Raw genomic sequence first — 18,070 nt, forward strand, 5'->3', positions numbered from 1 at the left:
GAGGAAATACTTGGCAGCTTTACGTGGCCTTTTATTTTCTTTGTGTGAGCGTGTCAGGTTAAAATACAGTAGCTCCCAACTAGCAGCTTCATCTGAATGCAGTGGCTACATGCACAGTTGTCCAACCACCATTACTGCATAAATGGTTCCAGTTGTCTTACCAGTAGCCACTAATTAGCGACTCCTCTGATATGTTGGCTGTGTCAGGTTGTAGTAAGACTGTTTCTGTTTTCCTTCTCAGTTTGAGGGCTGCACTAAAGCGTTCTCTCGGTTGGAGAACCTGAAGATCCACCTTAGGAGCCACACGGGAGAGAAACCATACATCTGTCAGCATCCCGGCTGCCTCAAGGCCTTCAGCAACTCCAGTGACCGGGCCAAACACCAGCGCACACATCTGGACACGGTTAGTGCACAACCATCCACACTATGCCTGTCTTAAAGATTACACGTCACTTTTAAATAGGTTTATATATAGTATGTAACCAGTGAACAGCATTTTGTCTGTTATATTATTGCACATACCATCTTTAGTCAAAGTGAACCTCATCAAAAAAACATAACTTTTAGCCCCTTTCAAACATGCTCTTCCTTACATAAATTTGATGGTGATTTTACATATTTATCTTGTGTCACTTTTACGAAATAGTCAACTGCAGTCATCAGTGTTCCTCCATTTACTTGAATCTATATAATGACATATTCATGTTTTTTGTACTAGTTTTGAAAGTCCATTATAACTATATCAATAGACACATATCTATAGCTATAGTTATATCTATAATTAAGAACAATCTAAAACAATATGAGGATGTTTTACACCACAGCAGACAGCAAACTCGAGCACCAATGTACTGTTGAAATTTCCTACTGCAAACTCGGAAATGGCAATCAAACTACTGTATATTGGACACTAACACTTTAGAAACACTTTTGACACAACATAGGTCTGAGTTGTATGCTGTCAGGTTAACGTAAAGACTGCAGGAGGACACAGGAAAACATTACCTTGTATGTCCAGGCGGCTGGATTCATGAAAACACAAGATGATGCGAGAATCCATATAACATAAAGCTTCCACACTTTATTCTTTAAGTCCTCAAAATGAAATTGTACCTCCATAAAACCATATCCTCCATATCCTCAGGCTCCTAAAAATACTTTTATTTTTATGCCGTATTATTTAAGTCATTTATTAATTTATTAAGTAGGCCAATTAACCTTAAAAAAACACCCTAAATTAAAAGTAGGCGACGTAAAAGAAAACTGCACATTTTAAAAATACTAATTAAACAGTTGAAATTAAGGCCCCTCCTCTCACTTGACAGATAACCAATCATACTTGAGGATAATGGGGTGGCACTTGGGGTGGCCAATTAGATTTCAGGGGTGGCCAGTGCTCCCACCATTCCCCCCCTCTAGAAATGCCTCTGGTGGCCAGTCCCTAACCTTGATGAAATTGTTGAGACTCAGAGGTTTACTTCGTACATCAGCTAAAAAGCATTCACACTCCCTGACTGCAGCTGTTGGAAGCGTTAGCATTAGCAAGTCTGATAAACACTCGTGAAGAAACTGTGTGACAACACCTCTCGCTCAGCATAAAAAACTGCATCAACAGAAATCACCAGGGGTCTCATTTTTGCATTTTTTTGGCAAATTGCAAACTGCAGCTTTTACTCATGTCAACTACATGGATGAATGAATATCAGAATCAAATAGCTTCTCATACAACATGTGAGCGAAAATGAATTAAACTGAGGCTCAACTCAACACCTTGTCACGCTGCTGTTGCACTGTCAGACTTCATAAAAATAGGCAGCAGAATTCACCATCTAATGACCTTAAATTATGAAACTGATCTATGTGAACATTTGTCAGGGGATTCGGAGAAGTGGGGGCGAGCGTCATAAATTCAACAGCAAAAGAAATTATGAAATCCACTACTGATGCTGCCTGAGAGAAAACAGAACACTCTTATTCCTTGAAATCCAAACTCTTAAAATCACCATCGCTCCCTCTTGTGCACCAGATGCCAAATATCGCACCAGTATTGTGACCGTTTCCAAGAAGTACTCTGCTTTTTTTAGATACTTGCATTTCCTTGAAACTTACTATAATTTGGGTATTTCCATTGTATGGTGGTTTATTTATCTATTTCACTACCTTTATTTGACAGCTGTAGCAATGGATTACTTTGAAGATTTAGATCATACATGTAAAGCATATGATCAGCCTATACGTTTCATTGATCGTTATGCACTGCTACACCAGTATAAAGTCGTGTATATTAGGTCAAATTGTAATGTCCAATTAGATATGGAAATTGATGGTTATTATACCATGTACTTGTGCTCATCTATATTAATACTACGATATTTCTGTAAATCCATACTTTTATTTTTTAAAAATGGTTTCAAGTGTCATAAAAAATATTCTAAAAAACTTGGGACATTGTGTAAAATGTAAACAAAACAGAATATAAAATAAATAATAATAAATAATAAATTTCAACTTATGTTCAGTTGATTACAGCACAAAATCAAGATATTTAATGTGAAAACTAATGAACTTTTTTTTTTTTTTTTTTTTAATATACACTCATTCTGATTTGATGCCTTCAACACGTTCCAAAAATGCTAGGCCATGTTTACCACTGTGATACATCACCTTTTCTTTTAACAACACTCTGTCAGTGTTTGGGAACAGAGGACACTAATTATTTAACTTTTTAAAGTGAAATTCTTCCTCATTCTTGTTTGATATACGACTTCAGGTGCTCAGCAGTTCGGGGTCTCTGTTGTTGTATTTTGTGCTTCATAATGTGCCACACAATGTCTTGCTGAAATAAGCAAGGACGTCCCTGAAAAGGACGTCGTCTCAATGGCACCACATGTTGCTCCAAAACCTGCATGTACCCATGATGCCATGGGCACTAACACACCTTCATACCATCACAGATGATGAAGTTAGCGCTGGTAACAATCTGGATGGTCCTTTTTCTCTTCAGCCAGGAGGTTTCTAATGTAGCCCAGAATGGACAAACCAAACACCGGCTCTAGAGATGTTTTGTGTAAGTTTCACAGCCAACATAGGTTCTGTTAAACATCTGGAAGGGAAGACTGAATGCAATCTGAAAGCTCACTGCTGCATGCCACTAAATCCTGCATCCTGGTCCTTTAAAAACTGTCCATCATGAGACGAAATGTTATCCATTACTGTCCATGTCGGCATAAAGTATTTCTTAAAAGTCACTTTTGTCTGGATGACAAAAAGTCCTTCCTTTAGCATATACTGTAGATGAAGCCAGCAGTGTTACATATTGCATGTCTGAAATGAGCTATAAAACCTCACTCTCCTGTAGGTTTGATTTCTTTATGACATACAAGATTGGCTGTAATGTGTGGTGTGCTAAACACACATAAAATCACTATAATTTAATTTGCACTGCTCTGCTCTTTCCTCCTCTTCCTGCATAGTTCCCTGATATACAGTCTGAACATTCTTTAGGATTGTGAAACTACATACCTGCTGTGGATTTATTCTAAAAACCACAGTTATTTTTACTCCTGCTGACAAGCGATGAGGACTTAGCAGTAATCCAGCAAATCAAATCTCTTATTACACGGCCGAGATGGAGCTGTACGTTGCACTCCAGTGTTATTGCAACAAGAGGGGAAAGTTATTTTCTCCTTTTTGTGGTTTCACGCTGGCTAATAGCAGCTTCGCAGTTGCGTCACAAATCAAGAATCAGACACATCTGGCGCCATCACTGAGGCCCAGTGGAGAACCGTCTAAATGTAAACAACCAGCCAAGAAAAGGCTGATGTCAATATGAGTTATTTAAGTTTGACTAAAGATCTTGTATTGTGTTACTAATATTATAAATAATAGCGTGTCATGAAAGATTTGTTTCCAAAATGAGGTCAGTCTCATCCTGCAAAAGTGTCTCAACAAGAATTTGCAGCTCAACTTGAAAATTTTATTTATTTTTTTAAATCAGTACGAACAGCCACCTCGCACCAGTTTCTGCACGATTTGTGACCTCGTGTCAGTGGTGGAGGATGCAGATCCTTTATATTAAAGAGATAGTGTGGTTGTATGAGGTTCTTATCCTTATCAGTGTATTACCTACAATAGATGGAGATCAACACGCCCACAGTTTGGAGCAACAGAGAGGAATACCAGCACAGACGCTAAGCAATGTATTACTAAAGTTGTTTTAGCCACCATAAAAAAGGTCCATCTAAAAAAATTTATATCAGTTTCTTTTCTGACATAAAACCACTGTTAAATAAAGCAAATATTACTCTCTTTCTCACAACCAGACTCTACTGATGAAATCAGTCATTTTACCTTGCAGGACATATGAATCACTCGTCTACCGCTGCCTTGATGGTTAGTCAGTTTGTGTTATTGTGTGACTTTGGTGTTTTAAAAGATTAGTTCAGATTCACTGCGACTCACTCTGTTGTGAGGTTCTGACGACTGCCATCTACTGTAAGTACCTCACACAACCCCACTTTAAATAATCCGAACTGTTCCTTTAAGTGAAAATATTAATAAAATGTAAAAGTCCTCTCAGACAAGTGAAAGTCCTACTTGAAAATGTTATTTCCATCAAAGTATGAGTATTATCAGGAAAAAAGTATTGAAAGTATTCAGTGCTTGATGCAGAAAAATGTCCCTGTTATGACTTAATTAATATAAAAGCAGGATTTTACTGCTGAAGTCGGTTGATGTGAAGCTCATTTTAAACAATTCTTTATATGGCTGCAACTTATGATTATTTTCATTATTTTTTAAAAAACAAACTAGGAAATGCCATCACGATTTAATAACACAGAGCCCAAAGTGATACCTTGGATTTTTGTCCAACAGATTGTCCAAACCTCAAAATCATCAAAAAGAAATTGAAAAAAAAAGAAAGAAATTTGAATAATTAAAATAATTAAAAGGCAAAGCAACAAATCCTCACATTTGAGAAGACTAACTGTTTCAGTTGTACTTGGGGTAGTTAGTTTTATTACAAAACATCATATTTTATAAGCTCTTTGTACAATTTGTGCAAACATCTGAATTTGTAAATTAACTACTGACTAAAGCTATCAGATAAATGTAGTGAAGTAAAAAGTATTTCCTTCTGAAATGTAGTGGAGTAGAGTGTCAAGTATCATGAAAAGAAAAGACTCAGGTAAATTATAAGTACCTCAACTTTGTTCTTAAGTGCAATACTTGAGTAAATGTACTTAGTTACTTTCCCCACTGCGTAGAGCTCATTTCATGTTGGCCAATCTCTGGTGAAATGATAAGTGACTATTTCCATCATAACATCTTGAATTGCAACATCACACACAGGAAAGCTTTGTTCAAATCCTGTTGATTTATGTATTTCAGTATTTGTATATTTTTGACACACATAACTGCACACTAACATGCGTATACATTAATTTATGTCCTAACCTTTGCAGCTGACATAACTGCTGTGCCTGCTATCACTCTGAAATTTGTAGCCCACAAGGACAATAGAGTTCAGCGCTTCATTTAGGCTTCATCCTTTGAGACTCAGGAGGCTCTGAGCTCACCTCCCAGGGAATATTGTTCACAAAACTGTTTCATAAGAGCAAGATGTTGCCCAATTTTTGCTAGCATGACATGTTAGGAACCACAGAGGAGTACTTGCTCTGACGCCAGATCTGTGTTAGAGTAATTACACGTGCGAAATTTGAAACGTGCCAATAAATTGTTACACAAACAAATTGTAATAAAACAACAAACAGAACAACAGAGAAAAGGATCCAACACAGTCAAACTGATGCTACAGCTCATTGCATCTGCAGTACCTATTTGAGGTCAAAAATAACACAAGACAAGATTTTACACTATCACACTACTATAGTGATGCCATCATGCCATTCTGATCATATATTTGTACATTAAAGGGAACGTTTGGTTATTTCAAGTGGGAGGTAATGAGGTACTTTATCAATAGTCAGTGTATTACCTACAGTAGATGATGCCACCTAAAAAATCAACATCAGTTTAAGTGAATATTTTCAAAACTGCCTTTTCCAAAGGGAAACTAACATCATATAAGCCAAATCTGTCTCCCTCACTCAACCAACTCCATTGCTTAAATCACTCATTTTTACCTCGCAGAACACAGGAGCTGCTGGTCTACTGCTGCCCCAATGGGTTAGTTAGTTTGTGTTATTGTGTGACTTGAGTGTTTTAAAAGGTTAGCTCGTTCTCACCAAAGTCACACAATAACACAAACAAACTAACCGATGGAGGCAGCGATTGACAAGAAACTCCCGTGTTCTGCGAGGTTAAACTGATGATTTCACCGATGGAGTCTGTTTCCCATCAGAAAAGGCTGTCTGACTGCAGGGTAAAGTGGTGAAAATACTCTATATATAGCTTACACTTAAACTGATATTAATTATTTTAGATGGGCCCTTTTTTAGGTGGCTAATGTACTTGTTACTGCTGACCCTGTCCACATCAGTACACTGCTTAGCTGGTAGCCACCTACTGTAGGTAAAACACTGACTGTGGAAAAGTGTCTCACACAGCTCCACTTCAAATAATCTGAACTATGATGACGATGTGATGTGGTTTTTTAAGACATCAATCCTGGTCCTTTTTTCTTGAACATGCATATTCCTCACAGGTCATACTGTCTGCTCTTATTTTAAACAACTTTTGAACTTTGGTAGTTTCTTTTTGATCTAATACACGACTTGTGTTGGGTGCATTTTTGAGCTCTTAATTAAATTAACAGATCTCCTGCATCGTTGTTACCACTATGTAGGTCATTTTTTTTCTTGTGATGTTCAGATTCTGGTACACAAACTTACATGATTCATCTAAATACTGTACACGTGTTTTTCATGAAAACTTAATTCACTCCACCTGGTTAAACAACACTCAATAATAAAACAGGAAAAAACCTGGACTGAATCAGATTCATGGAAACGGGCTCATTTACTCATTACAACATTGATAAAGTTGTGAAATACAGGCAACACCATCTCAGTTCATACAACAGAAGAAACTCGGTGTAAGAACTTCATGATTTTGCTGAAGCTGTTCGTGTTCTTTGGTCTTTATTATGCCTTTGAAAAAACTCATGTTGTAAAACTGAATGCTCAAATTAGTTATTTTTAGCGAGTACTGAGAACTTTAAATTTGTTTAGTGCTAGTAGACTTTTTTTGGGTTACTATATTGAGTTTACTGAACACGAGGGCTTATTAAACTAATTTATTCCTTTCTGTTAAGTGATGAGAGATGGTTAATAAAAATTCTGGGCTGCCTTTAAAATATTGCAAAATATTTGAGTTGGCTTAATACTAATAAATCCAAATATTTACGCTCTGCTAACCTCCAAATTTTGAGTTTATTAACTCAAGATAATTGTGAAATTGTGTGTGATTGCCTTGATTTTTCGGAGTACTGCTAGCTTATTTAGGTTTACAGTGTAGGCAACAAATATTGTGTCTGTCAGTTGCTTAAATCTGAGTGCAAATAATGCATTTTCTTTGATTCATCAGCTTCATAAGCTACTCCATCTTAATTCCCCGCTGAAATAAATGTTCTTTCATGTATATACTGATTGCAGTTGATCTGAAGTTTACGTTATGAATAAACTGATTCAGGGCTGAACAGGATGAGTCTGTACGCTGAGCTGCACCTCTTAACTCTTCTCTCTCTTCCTCTCTTTAAGCCTGCAGACGAAAGGTAAATACTCTCCATGTTCAGTTGAGGAGAACATTACGTAAAATGTTGACATAATCTACATGTCCTTCCTTCCTCTGTTAGTGCAGTTGTCACGCACATGTAACCACATTTAAAGCATTTATCCTAAATGTTTATGTGTATAATACACAGGACTACTGTTAAACATCTGGACAAAATTCGTACTGTTATTTGTAAACATATTTTGTGTTTGACATCATATCCAGTGTGACTGTAAACCATAACGTGGTGAATGTTGTGACCTGAAATTATGAAGTTTTGATAGAAAGTTTATAGTTTAAGTATACAGTATGCTGCAGTTTTACTAGGACAAATCCAAATGCAGAGCTCAGAAACAGAGGTAAGGTGAGTTCAAGAAGATTTATTGTGATGCAATTGCGGGAATGAGGTGGAGATGGAAAGACAGTTACTGACGAGCAAGGAATCCGGTCTCATATCGTGTCTCTTCTTGTCGTTTTTCATTAACAGAAGCCGTATGCCTGTCAGATCCCAGGATGCACCAAACGCTACACAGACCCCAGCTCGCTAAGAAAGCACGTCAAGGCTCACTCAGCCAAAGGCCTTCAGGAGAGGGAGGTCAAGGTAACAACAGCTGTTTGGTTATGATTTTTTTTTTTATTTCAACATGTTGGACATTGAGCTGAGAGCAGAGTATGATTACTTATCTCATGTGTTTTAATGCTGGTGATTAAAACATCTTTAATAAAACTTTTCTGTGTCTGTGCAACTAGATCAGATTTTAGACCTTATTAGATTTGATGTGGAAGAACAACAAAAAGTAGGATTGGGTGTAAATAAAAACAGTATAAGAAAAGTTTTTTGTTTTTCTCAGCAGTTATTACTTTTACTTTTTGGGGCACTTTCCCCCCCCAAATAATTTAACTAGTGAAACCACCATGTCACCTCACTTCAATTCGATTTTGTAAAATAAATAAGTCACACTTCAGTATTCACTTTAATTTGTAAATACATTTCTAATCTCATGTGAGCTGGTGTTTACGACTTAACTATGGAGAGGTTATTGTAGTCGACTGAATGAAATACTTTTATAATAATTATATAATAATTCAGGAAATTCTGGGATTAAACGGGAAATAAATTTTGGATTCAAACACAGAGTAAAGGAACCTCTTATTTAAGAGATTAAACTAAATTTGTCAAACTACAAAAGCTGCAGTACACTTTAATCAGTTTCTAAAATTTTTTGCACAGCCTCCTCTTCCTAATTATTTTATGAGAGAAAAATTAAATAGGCAGAGATTCTGATTGTGTATCAACTAGAGCAAAGGTCAACAGTTAAATTGTGTGTATCACTCTCAAAAAAGTGAAGAAGTACAGTATTTATTAACACTATTTACTTATGTACTGCCTCTTAATTTAATTTGATTCTTTCCCCATTATAATCAATATAAAAGCAACAAAATTAAATGCAAATCAAGACCGTAATAAAGTTTATTCCCCCTTTTAGAAGTAAGGAGAAAGGACTATTTCTTTTAAAGAACCTTTTCCACAGAGAAGTGTTTGTCAGAGGTTCTAGGTAGCGCCTTGTCTCTTCTGAGAGAAAGAGATGGAGAGCTGCGGGAGGAGTGAGTGAGCATGTTTATGATTCAGTAGGATGAAATACAACAAAACAAAGTATTACACACACTCCCTGGAAGTCAGAATAGGGAGCCTATTGTTCAGTGTTATCTGGGCCTTGTTTGTTTTCTATGGACCGTGAGTGACACTGGGGCTTTGTGTGTATTCCCATGCCTTGTTTGGTTTAAACAGAACCACGTGTGCTTGTAAGTTGTGACATGGCTAACACGCCCCGCGCTGCAGTAAACCCTGTGGGGCTGCACTGGACTTTGAAATATTAAACATGCTCTTCATAAACTCCTTACGGTTATACATTTCTTGGAGCTGATGTGTCACCACTATTGAAGTTTGTATCTTCATAAACACTGGTTTGGGCGAACATTTTTCACTGATTATTCATAACTTCTTTTGTGGTTCCTGGGTGTCCTTCGCGAGCTTCTCTTTGAGTCCTGGAGCTGTCACTAAATTGTTTTGGAAAGTCCTGGGGGACGCTCTGTTAACGCTGGATAATAACCTAAATTGTCTTGCCTTAACTTTGTTAGAACATTTCAGAATAAGATTGCCTAACAAGATTTCTGGATTTTGTACCTCGAGAAGCTGGCTCGCGAGACGAAACAAGAACCAGGCATCTGGTTCAGGCTTCATTTCTTTGAAAAATGAACAGTAGAAAACTGCCTGCAGAAAACTCACTGTGTTTTCAATTGATCTACTGTATGTAATCAAAAGAGAAGTGAATCCTCTCAGAGTTTAGCTCCATGGGAGTTGTGTTGCCCAACAGCAAAACACAATTGGATGCAACTAAGCTGCAGCTTTAACATAATTACTCTCATCCCTACATGCAGGCAGGCAATCGCACATGCTCACCAACGGGAAAACATAAGACCAAATACATCACAACATACTTTTACCATGAACTGTTTAAACAAACATCTGTATTTTGCAGAGATTGGAATTAACTTGTACACGTTGTGAGTGTATGTAAGTAGTACTGTAGACAACTTTTTGCTCCCTACATTTTAATACAACTGTACTTTCTACTCCATATATTTTTAAAACAGGCTTGATACTTCAGTTTTGATGCATTTAAGGGGAGTTATTATTTTTATTTAACATCATTGCACGCCACCGTACTGATTTCTTCCTAAATGGTTTGGACAATAACACCTAGAAAGGATGATTCTTTGGTGCATCCATCAGTGCATATCACACACAACAGACATATCAAGATGAAAACTAACGAAAATACACAACAAAACAAAAATGATGAAACAAGACAGGATGAAAAAGACGTAAGGTGATGAAAAAGACCTCACAAGACAAGACCAACATAGAAGACATAACAAGATAAGAATCATGTAGAAGATGGAACAAGACAAAAATGATGTAACAAGAAAATAACAATGTAAGAAGCTGAAAGAGATGCAGTAGAAGAAAGACAAAGGAAAAGATGAAGTAAAAGACGAAGTAAAAGATGTAACAAGACAAAAAAGACATAAGAAGACAAAAATGACACGGCAAGATGAAGCAACAGGACAAGCCCAAAAGATGTGACAAAAAAAAAAGATGTAGCAGCATGAAAAAGATGTAATGAAATGAAAAAATACCTAACAAAACAAAAACAAGATCAAAGATATTACAAGACAAACATGACATAGAAGTCGTAACAAAACAAAAATGACACGGAAGATGTAACAAGACAAAAATTATTCAACAAGACAAAGAATTAATCAACAAGACAAAAATGACATAACAAAAAGAAAAAGAAGTAACCAGACAAAAATGACATAACAGCATGAAAAAGACATGATAAATTACAAATACCAAACAACACAAACACAACTTAGAAGACGTAACAAGACAAAAACAACATACAAGATGTATCAAAACAAAAATGATTTAACAAGACAAAAACAACGTAAAAGATGTAATGAAACAAAACAAAAACACGATGTAACTAGATGAATGAGACAAAAGTGGGAGACTCAGCTGTTCAGTTAGCTTTGTAGAGAAACTGCTCAGACAAATGTTTTTCAAATGCAACTTTTTACCTTTATACTTTAAGTACATTTCAGAGCCTGCACTATTTTCACTTGAGTAAAGACTTTGAATCAGTACTTCTACTTCTAGTCTTTTTTCATACAAGTATCCGTACTTGTACTTGGGTAAATAATTTGTGTTATGCCACCTCTGCCAAATACACCACAACAAACCTTTGTCATGAACTGCCATTAGAAATATCTGTTATATTGTCTGTTTGAACAGGTTCAAGTGCACACAATGCTGGAATCGGACATTTTGAGTGATTGTCTGGCGAGGCAGCACCTCCACCAAGGAAACAGCCCACCTTTACCGAACTTAGATGACTTCACAGGTATGCACAGATGGAACAGTAGCAGTGGAAATCTGCGTTTAGCCTCCAACACCTCAGTGGAAATGAGTAGAAACAAAGAAAGGGGTAATTGCCGAAACACCTGGGCTGTTAAGCTGTCTCTTTCATTTTCTCCCATGGCCTCATTTGCTCCTTTTCCTCTCCCTCCTCTCCCATTCCTTCGATGATAGCTCATCATGCCAGTGTTTACCTTGTCCAATTACCGGGCACTGACTGCGGGCAAGTTGGCCCTCTCCCTGCCCGTCCTTCAGCTTCTCCAAACCAGTTTTCCAGCCAAGCTCTTTTTCTTTCCCTTTCAATGGCTGAACGGGGATCAAGAAACTGTCAGGTACACTGAGGCTCAGTTGGCAAAAGAGAGGGGAGAGTGTCCAGGAGAGCTGTCCATGTCTATTACTTCAGACTACTTGCAGTTTTACCCAGAAGACTTTGAGGGAAAAGCCTCAAACGGCACACTACCAGCTATGTTTATTCAGAGTGAAACAAGCATGTCAGTGTTTCATTTTGAAAATGTCCCAAGAGGTCTTTATCCTTATCAGAAATGGCCAAATGTTAAAGCCTGAATCCAATTTCTGACTGTTAAGTATATACCTGTGTGTGTGCACATTAATGTATGCTGGATTTATGGTGACACATGCAATCATCATCAGCTACCCGTAAACTCAAAGCCAAGTGTTGAAAGCCCTGCTGATGGCAAGCAGGTATTTGTGTTACAGCTTTAAATGAACGCCACCAAAAACTATGCCTTAGTATCAAACAGTCACCCCCTGTAGGCTTGAACGTGTCTCTGAAAAGTTTTTAGCTTGTTTCTCCACAGGGAACGGCAGCTGTGGTCAACCTGGGTTTGAACTGTTACACTGGATTTCACTGCCAACCCAATTTTACTGTGAATAAAATGTCCATAGAAACTTAAAACCACTCATCCAACACAATCTCCTTCTCTTCTGTGTATGTGTATGCTCAGTGTGTACAAAATGCTTGTATTTTTTCCAAAATAAGTGATAAGTTTAGGTTAGAAATTGGTTCTTGTTAGCGCAGTTAGCTGCTTAGCCATTTGCTTTGTCAAAAAAAAAAATGCTATTAGTGCTGAAACAGTTAGCTAGTTGGTGGTGAGTAGAAATGAACTGACATGTTACAATAATCTGTAAAATTAATTTGGGGTTTTGGACAGTTGGTCAAACAAAAAAGGCAATTTAAGACATCAAGTTGGCATGTAGGAACTTTTGATGAACATTTTTAACACCAGACATCTTAGACTAAATGATAAATTGATATTTAAAAAATGATAAATAGGTAGACAGGCCTGTTCTAGCTTGTTTATGTTAATGACTTTCTCCTTACCGTAAACTTCACACTCATACATCATCTACTTCTCCTTTGTCCACGTCAGCGTGTTTAAAATGCTCGTATCTTTGCCAAAATAAACTAAAATATCGTTTAATGTAGCTCCTGTTTCTTGCTAGCACAGTTAGCCACTTAGCTGTTAGCTTTGTCAAAATAACTTCTAGTGCTGAAATTATTAGTTGATTAATAGACTTGTTAAACAGCAGAAAATTAACTGACATGTTGAATAATTTTTACAACTTCAATAATAAAGCTCTTTAGATTTGGTCCTTTTCATACCATTGTAAAGTACTCCGAGTTTGTCTGACAAAACGAGCAATCTATCCTATATGGTGTTTAGGAGATTTTGATGAACACACTCTTCTGACATTTTATAGACTAAATGACAAATTGATTACTTAAAATAATACAAATGAAGAAATTAATTAAACAAAAAGATTGGGGAACAAACAGTTAACTGTGCTAGCGACAATCCATATGGCTGTTTTTACCCATATTTTGGTGAAAATGGTGTTTGTAGCAAACTGAGCATGAGGACAGACAGACTTTCTTCTTATTAGAAATTTGTCAAACCACTGAGTTGAGTCTATGTGCGTTTAAAATGCTTGTATTTCTGCCAAAATAAGTTAATATGGTTAATAGCTTCTGTTTCTTGTTAGCGCAGTTAGCCGGTTAGCTGTTAGCTTTGTCAAAAAGGCTTCTATTAGTGTTGAAACAGTAAGATTATCACTTAAAAACAGGTAAATGAGCATTCAAATTATAGAAGATTAGGTGTAGCCCTAGCTTGTTTACCTCAGCAAAAAACAAACAGCTAACAATGGTAGCAAGAAATTCAATGTATTTAGCATTATTTTAGTGTTAATTTCAGTGTTTGGAACAGGGAGCAGGGACAGACAGCACAGAGGTGGAATATGCTGTTGTAGCGAATTGGACGTCATGATATTTTCCTTTGAAACGGGGTAGTTAGATTTAACAGTTAAAAAATCTACGCTTTCTTTAGTCATGCAAACGTCATCAAAAGAGATATCTTTCAAGCCTGTGTATAGTGGTGGAAAGTGAACAAACATTTAATAAATCTGTGTCTCTCTTTCAGGTGTGTATTCAAACAGCAGCACCATTCACAACAGGGGAAATTCAGAGTTTCTGCCCCCATCAGCAGACAGCTGCTCCAGGTATCAAGGCTTAGAGGGAAACTTTGACGCCAACAGCCCGATATCTTCGCTAACAAGCCCAGGGAGCATGAGAGACGGGTGAGTGTAAGAGCAGTGCAAGTAGTAAGTAGTCAATGAAGTTATTTATTTATTTATTCATGCGGGGAAAAGTGAGTTCAAAACAGATGGGCTTCTCCAGCAACGCTGCAGTTACACACTTTCACTAAACTGGTTATTAGATGTTGAGTTCCTCATCTATGGGAAACTGAACGGTAGTTGTTAGAGTTGTTTATTTTTCCCATTTAGACTTCTCTGTGCCAGGGTTTTGCACTTGTTTTATTGCTTCATACAATGACATCACCATTAAGGAAAAACATTTTTTCATACAGCCATTAAAACAAAAAAAACAAAAAATAAAAATAAGATTGCTTTTGTTTCTTGGAATATATCTTGGGTATTTTACTTAATGATGTACCCAGAGGCAAACCTAAATGGTCAGTTCATCCAAATCACACAAAAACATATTTTCCCACTTACTCCTCGTGGTGTCTGGCAGGGTTTTGAGTTATCTGCTGCAGGGACTTGTGCTGCCAGCACAATACAATGGAACTGAATGGGATTTCGTTTGCATTTGGCACTTCTCATCCAGAGCTATTTTGTACTGAAGATAAAAATAGTGAAAGCTGACCACAGTTTTCTGCTCCTCTCAGCATGTGAAATCAGCTCCTAAAGATGTGCATTTTTGGCTGTTCACCCTTAAATCTTTATTCACAAATCTCCTGTGTATTCAAGTATTTTTAAAAACAACACCTCAACACCTCTGAGCAGTTTCTCCCTGTATGTCAGACCTAGAAACAGAGGCGGGAAGTAAAAAAAGGACAAATACTTTGTTACTATACTTAAGTAGAATTTATTTTTCTGACATTTTTGTAGTTTTAGTATCTACATTTTACCACAAATATCTATAATATCTACTCCTTACATTTTACAGGCTTGTTACTTTAGTTTGAATGCATTTGCGGGGAATTATATTATGATATTATTTTAATTTTGCATCATTGCACGCTGCCTTCCAAACATCAAGACTGATGTTTGGACTTAATGGATGAGATAATAACACATAGAGAAGACAATTCTGGATTATCCATCAATGCATATCATACAAGACGTAACAAGACAAAAACAACATAAAAGACGAAACAAGATGAAAACAACATAAAAAACGTAACCAATAAAAATAACATAGAAGATGTAATGAGACAAAAAGTCGTAACAAGACAAAAAAGGTATAACAAGATGAAAACAACTTAAAAAAACATAAGATGAAAAAACGTAAACAAGACAAAAATGACATGAAACATGTAACAAGATGTAAATGTCATAACAAGACAAAAGTGAAATAAAAAGACATAGCAAGGCTAAAAAGATGCAATAAGAAGAAATGTCTTAACAAGATGAAAAAGACAAAAATTAATAAGACAAAACAGACAGAGACGGACAGTCACCAGGTAGTCCTTCAATGTCCTTCAGAGGACAGCTTTTGTACTTTTATACTTTGAGTACATTTCAGAGCCTGAACTTTTTCACCTTTACTTGAGTAAAGAAGTGGAATCAGTACTTCTACTTTTACCTTTTTAACACAATTATCTTTACTTCTGCTTGAGTAAACAATATGTTTACTCTGCCTAGGCATCGTGTTTGAACCTCGGATACACAGCCATCATGACTCTGACGGTTTCACAGTCACTTTACTTGGCCTCTCTCTTGTCTGGAAAGCACATGCCTATAAACAGGGAGAGAGATGTGAGCTTATGCATTCTTGAATAAACCAGAAACATTATCACCAGAGATGGAGTTATGGCTTTGCGGTTGCACTGATTGGGTACTTGGAGGCCACAGAACTTATGTGTACTGTAAACTGAGACAAATTTTGTCTAGCCCAGTATAAAAGTAGAAGTGAGACTAAAAAGATACAGCTGACAGCCTCCAGGGCTGCAGTTTCTGGACAATATGGCCTCAAATCATTGGTCATTGAAGAATTGCCCATAAACTAACTTTTATTGGCACAGCAGTAACAACAAAGACAGACTGTCTGATAAAAGAGAGTTGATAAGGGCCAGAATAACATTTTTGTGGTTCAATAAATGATATAAAATCTTCACATTTAATGCAGATAGTTTCGCATGACATTGTCCAGTATTTGCACAAGTTGTTTTCAAATGGGCTTTAGGTCTTGGCGGAGGACTTAAGAGGAGAGTTAAGATGTTTTTTTTTCTCTGTCTGAGCACAAATCCAAACCTATAAGCTCGAAGGTGTATTATTGACCTTGAAAACAGCAGTATGACAAAAACCTCTGTCTAATTACTGGAAAATCAGGTTTATTTTACAGCTTTGAACCAACTGCTGAAACTTTCTGCCTCATCTCATGCCTTTCATGCTGCAGTCAATTTCCAGTTGGTGAACTTTGTGCTAAAAATTTTAAATTACAAGAGGATGTTGTAATGAAACTGCATCATATTATTATTCAGTTTAACACTACAGTATATGTGTGCAGTGTTTTGTAAATTCTGTCTGACCATTTCTTGGATTACAATGTTCTTGTAAAGGCTGTGATTTTTAAAATTTATATAAAGTGCACTCAGATGAACAAACAAAAATACATTAATGGAAAGCTGCCTTGATACAAAGGCACACTGTAAATCATACAGGAATTTAGTGGAATCAACTAATCTTTCCTCATCAACTTAATGTAAATGTGTAAGTTTTATGTGTTCGCAACATTTGTGCATCGTGTGAGAGTTAAAACTCTGCTGAGATCCATCTTTTTTAGTGTGAAGAAAACATATAAAAAAAATGCTGTGTGTCTCTAAAACACTTTAAGAGATGTCATGGTTGTTTGTTTTCACAATATTAAAAACACTGTAAACCATGATGAAGGTTAGGATTAAATTAGCTAAAGTTAATAAATTGTAATGTTCTACAGTATGTAACAATATGTGCTAAATGTCTGTCTGTGTGACAAGCTTATTGAACATATGTACTCTAATACAACTGAATTAATATTACGTTTATTTGATTCAAAAAGTTTTGAATCATTGCAAAATTACCCCAACATGTGTTTTATAGTTCAAAACTAACAAAACTTTTTTTCAGTCTTTGAAATTAAGGATTTAATATTATCATCCCAATTTAAAATCCTTTAAATTAGCAAAATGTAAATTGCACATATTATACTTAAATTTGTCCATGTGTTTTTTTCAAATGTCCTTTAGATCTTAGTAGATGTGTTAATATTTTTTTTTCCTTTCTGAACACAAATCCATCATTTAAAAAAGTTGTTGTCGCACTAGTAATAATAAAACTGTAGTACATCGAAAATGTATATGTGTGGACCTGAAAGTTAGATCAAGATAAATTAAGTATTCACTTCACCTGTTGCAGGTATTCACCTGGATTTCTTCATTTGTGAAGATCATGTTTAGGTGTCCAGTTTGATGTAGGGCTGCAACTAATGATTATTTTCATTATTGATTAATTTGCTGACTATTTTGACAATTAATCAATTAATTGTTTAGTCTATAAAATGTAAATCGATTAGTCTACAAAATGTAAAAAAAATGAAAGTGAGGGAAATACTTATCACAATTTTCCAGAGTCCAAATGTCTTCTTTTGTCCATCCAACACACTAAAAGGCAAAGACTCTTCATTTACTGTCATAAATGACAAACAAAAGCAGCAAATTCTCACATTTAAAAAGCTGAAACAAACAAATGTTTTACATTATTTAAAAATGAAGGAAACACTTAATCCATTATCAAAATATTTGGTGACTAATTTTCTTTCGATCAACGATTAAT

General features: G+C 36.2%; 1 protein-coding gene across 2 annotated transcripts in view; it reads left to right on the forward strand.

The window, feature by feature from the left end:
• Positions 1-18,070, forward strand: part of glis1a (GLIS family zinc finger 1a) — a 63,595-nt gene that overhangs the window by 37,867 nt on the left and 7,658 nt on the right. The window contains exons 3-8 of one of the 2 annotated variants that reach the window (XM_084733157.1): positions 242-403; positions 8,222-8,335; positions 11,594-11,702; positions 11,891-12,048; positions 12,368-12,410; positions 14,155-14,311. In XM_084733157.1, the coding sequence (XP_084589283.1) occupies positions 242-403; positions 8,222-8,335; positions 11,594-11,702; positions 11,891-12,048; positions 12,368-12,410; positions 14,155-14,311 (743 nt within the window). The remainder of the gene's footprint in view (positions 1-241; positions 404-8,221; positions 8,336-11,593; positions 11,703-11,890; positions 12,049-12,367; positions 12,411-14,154; positions 14,312-18,070) is intronic. The other variant, XM_084733156.1, reaches the window with a different exon arrangement.

Source organism: Lutjanus erythropterus, chromosome 12, assembly GCF_056507025.1.
Source record: "Lutjanus erythropterus isolate fLutEry1 chromosome 12, fLutEry1.hap2, whole genome shotgun sequence".
Classification (NCBI taxonomy): domain Eukaryota; kingdom Metazoa; phylum Chordata; class Actinopteri; order Lutjaniformes; family Lutjanidae; genus Lutjanus; species Lutjanus erythropterus.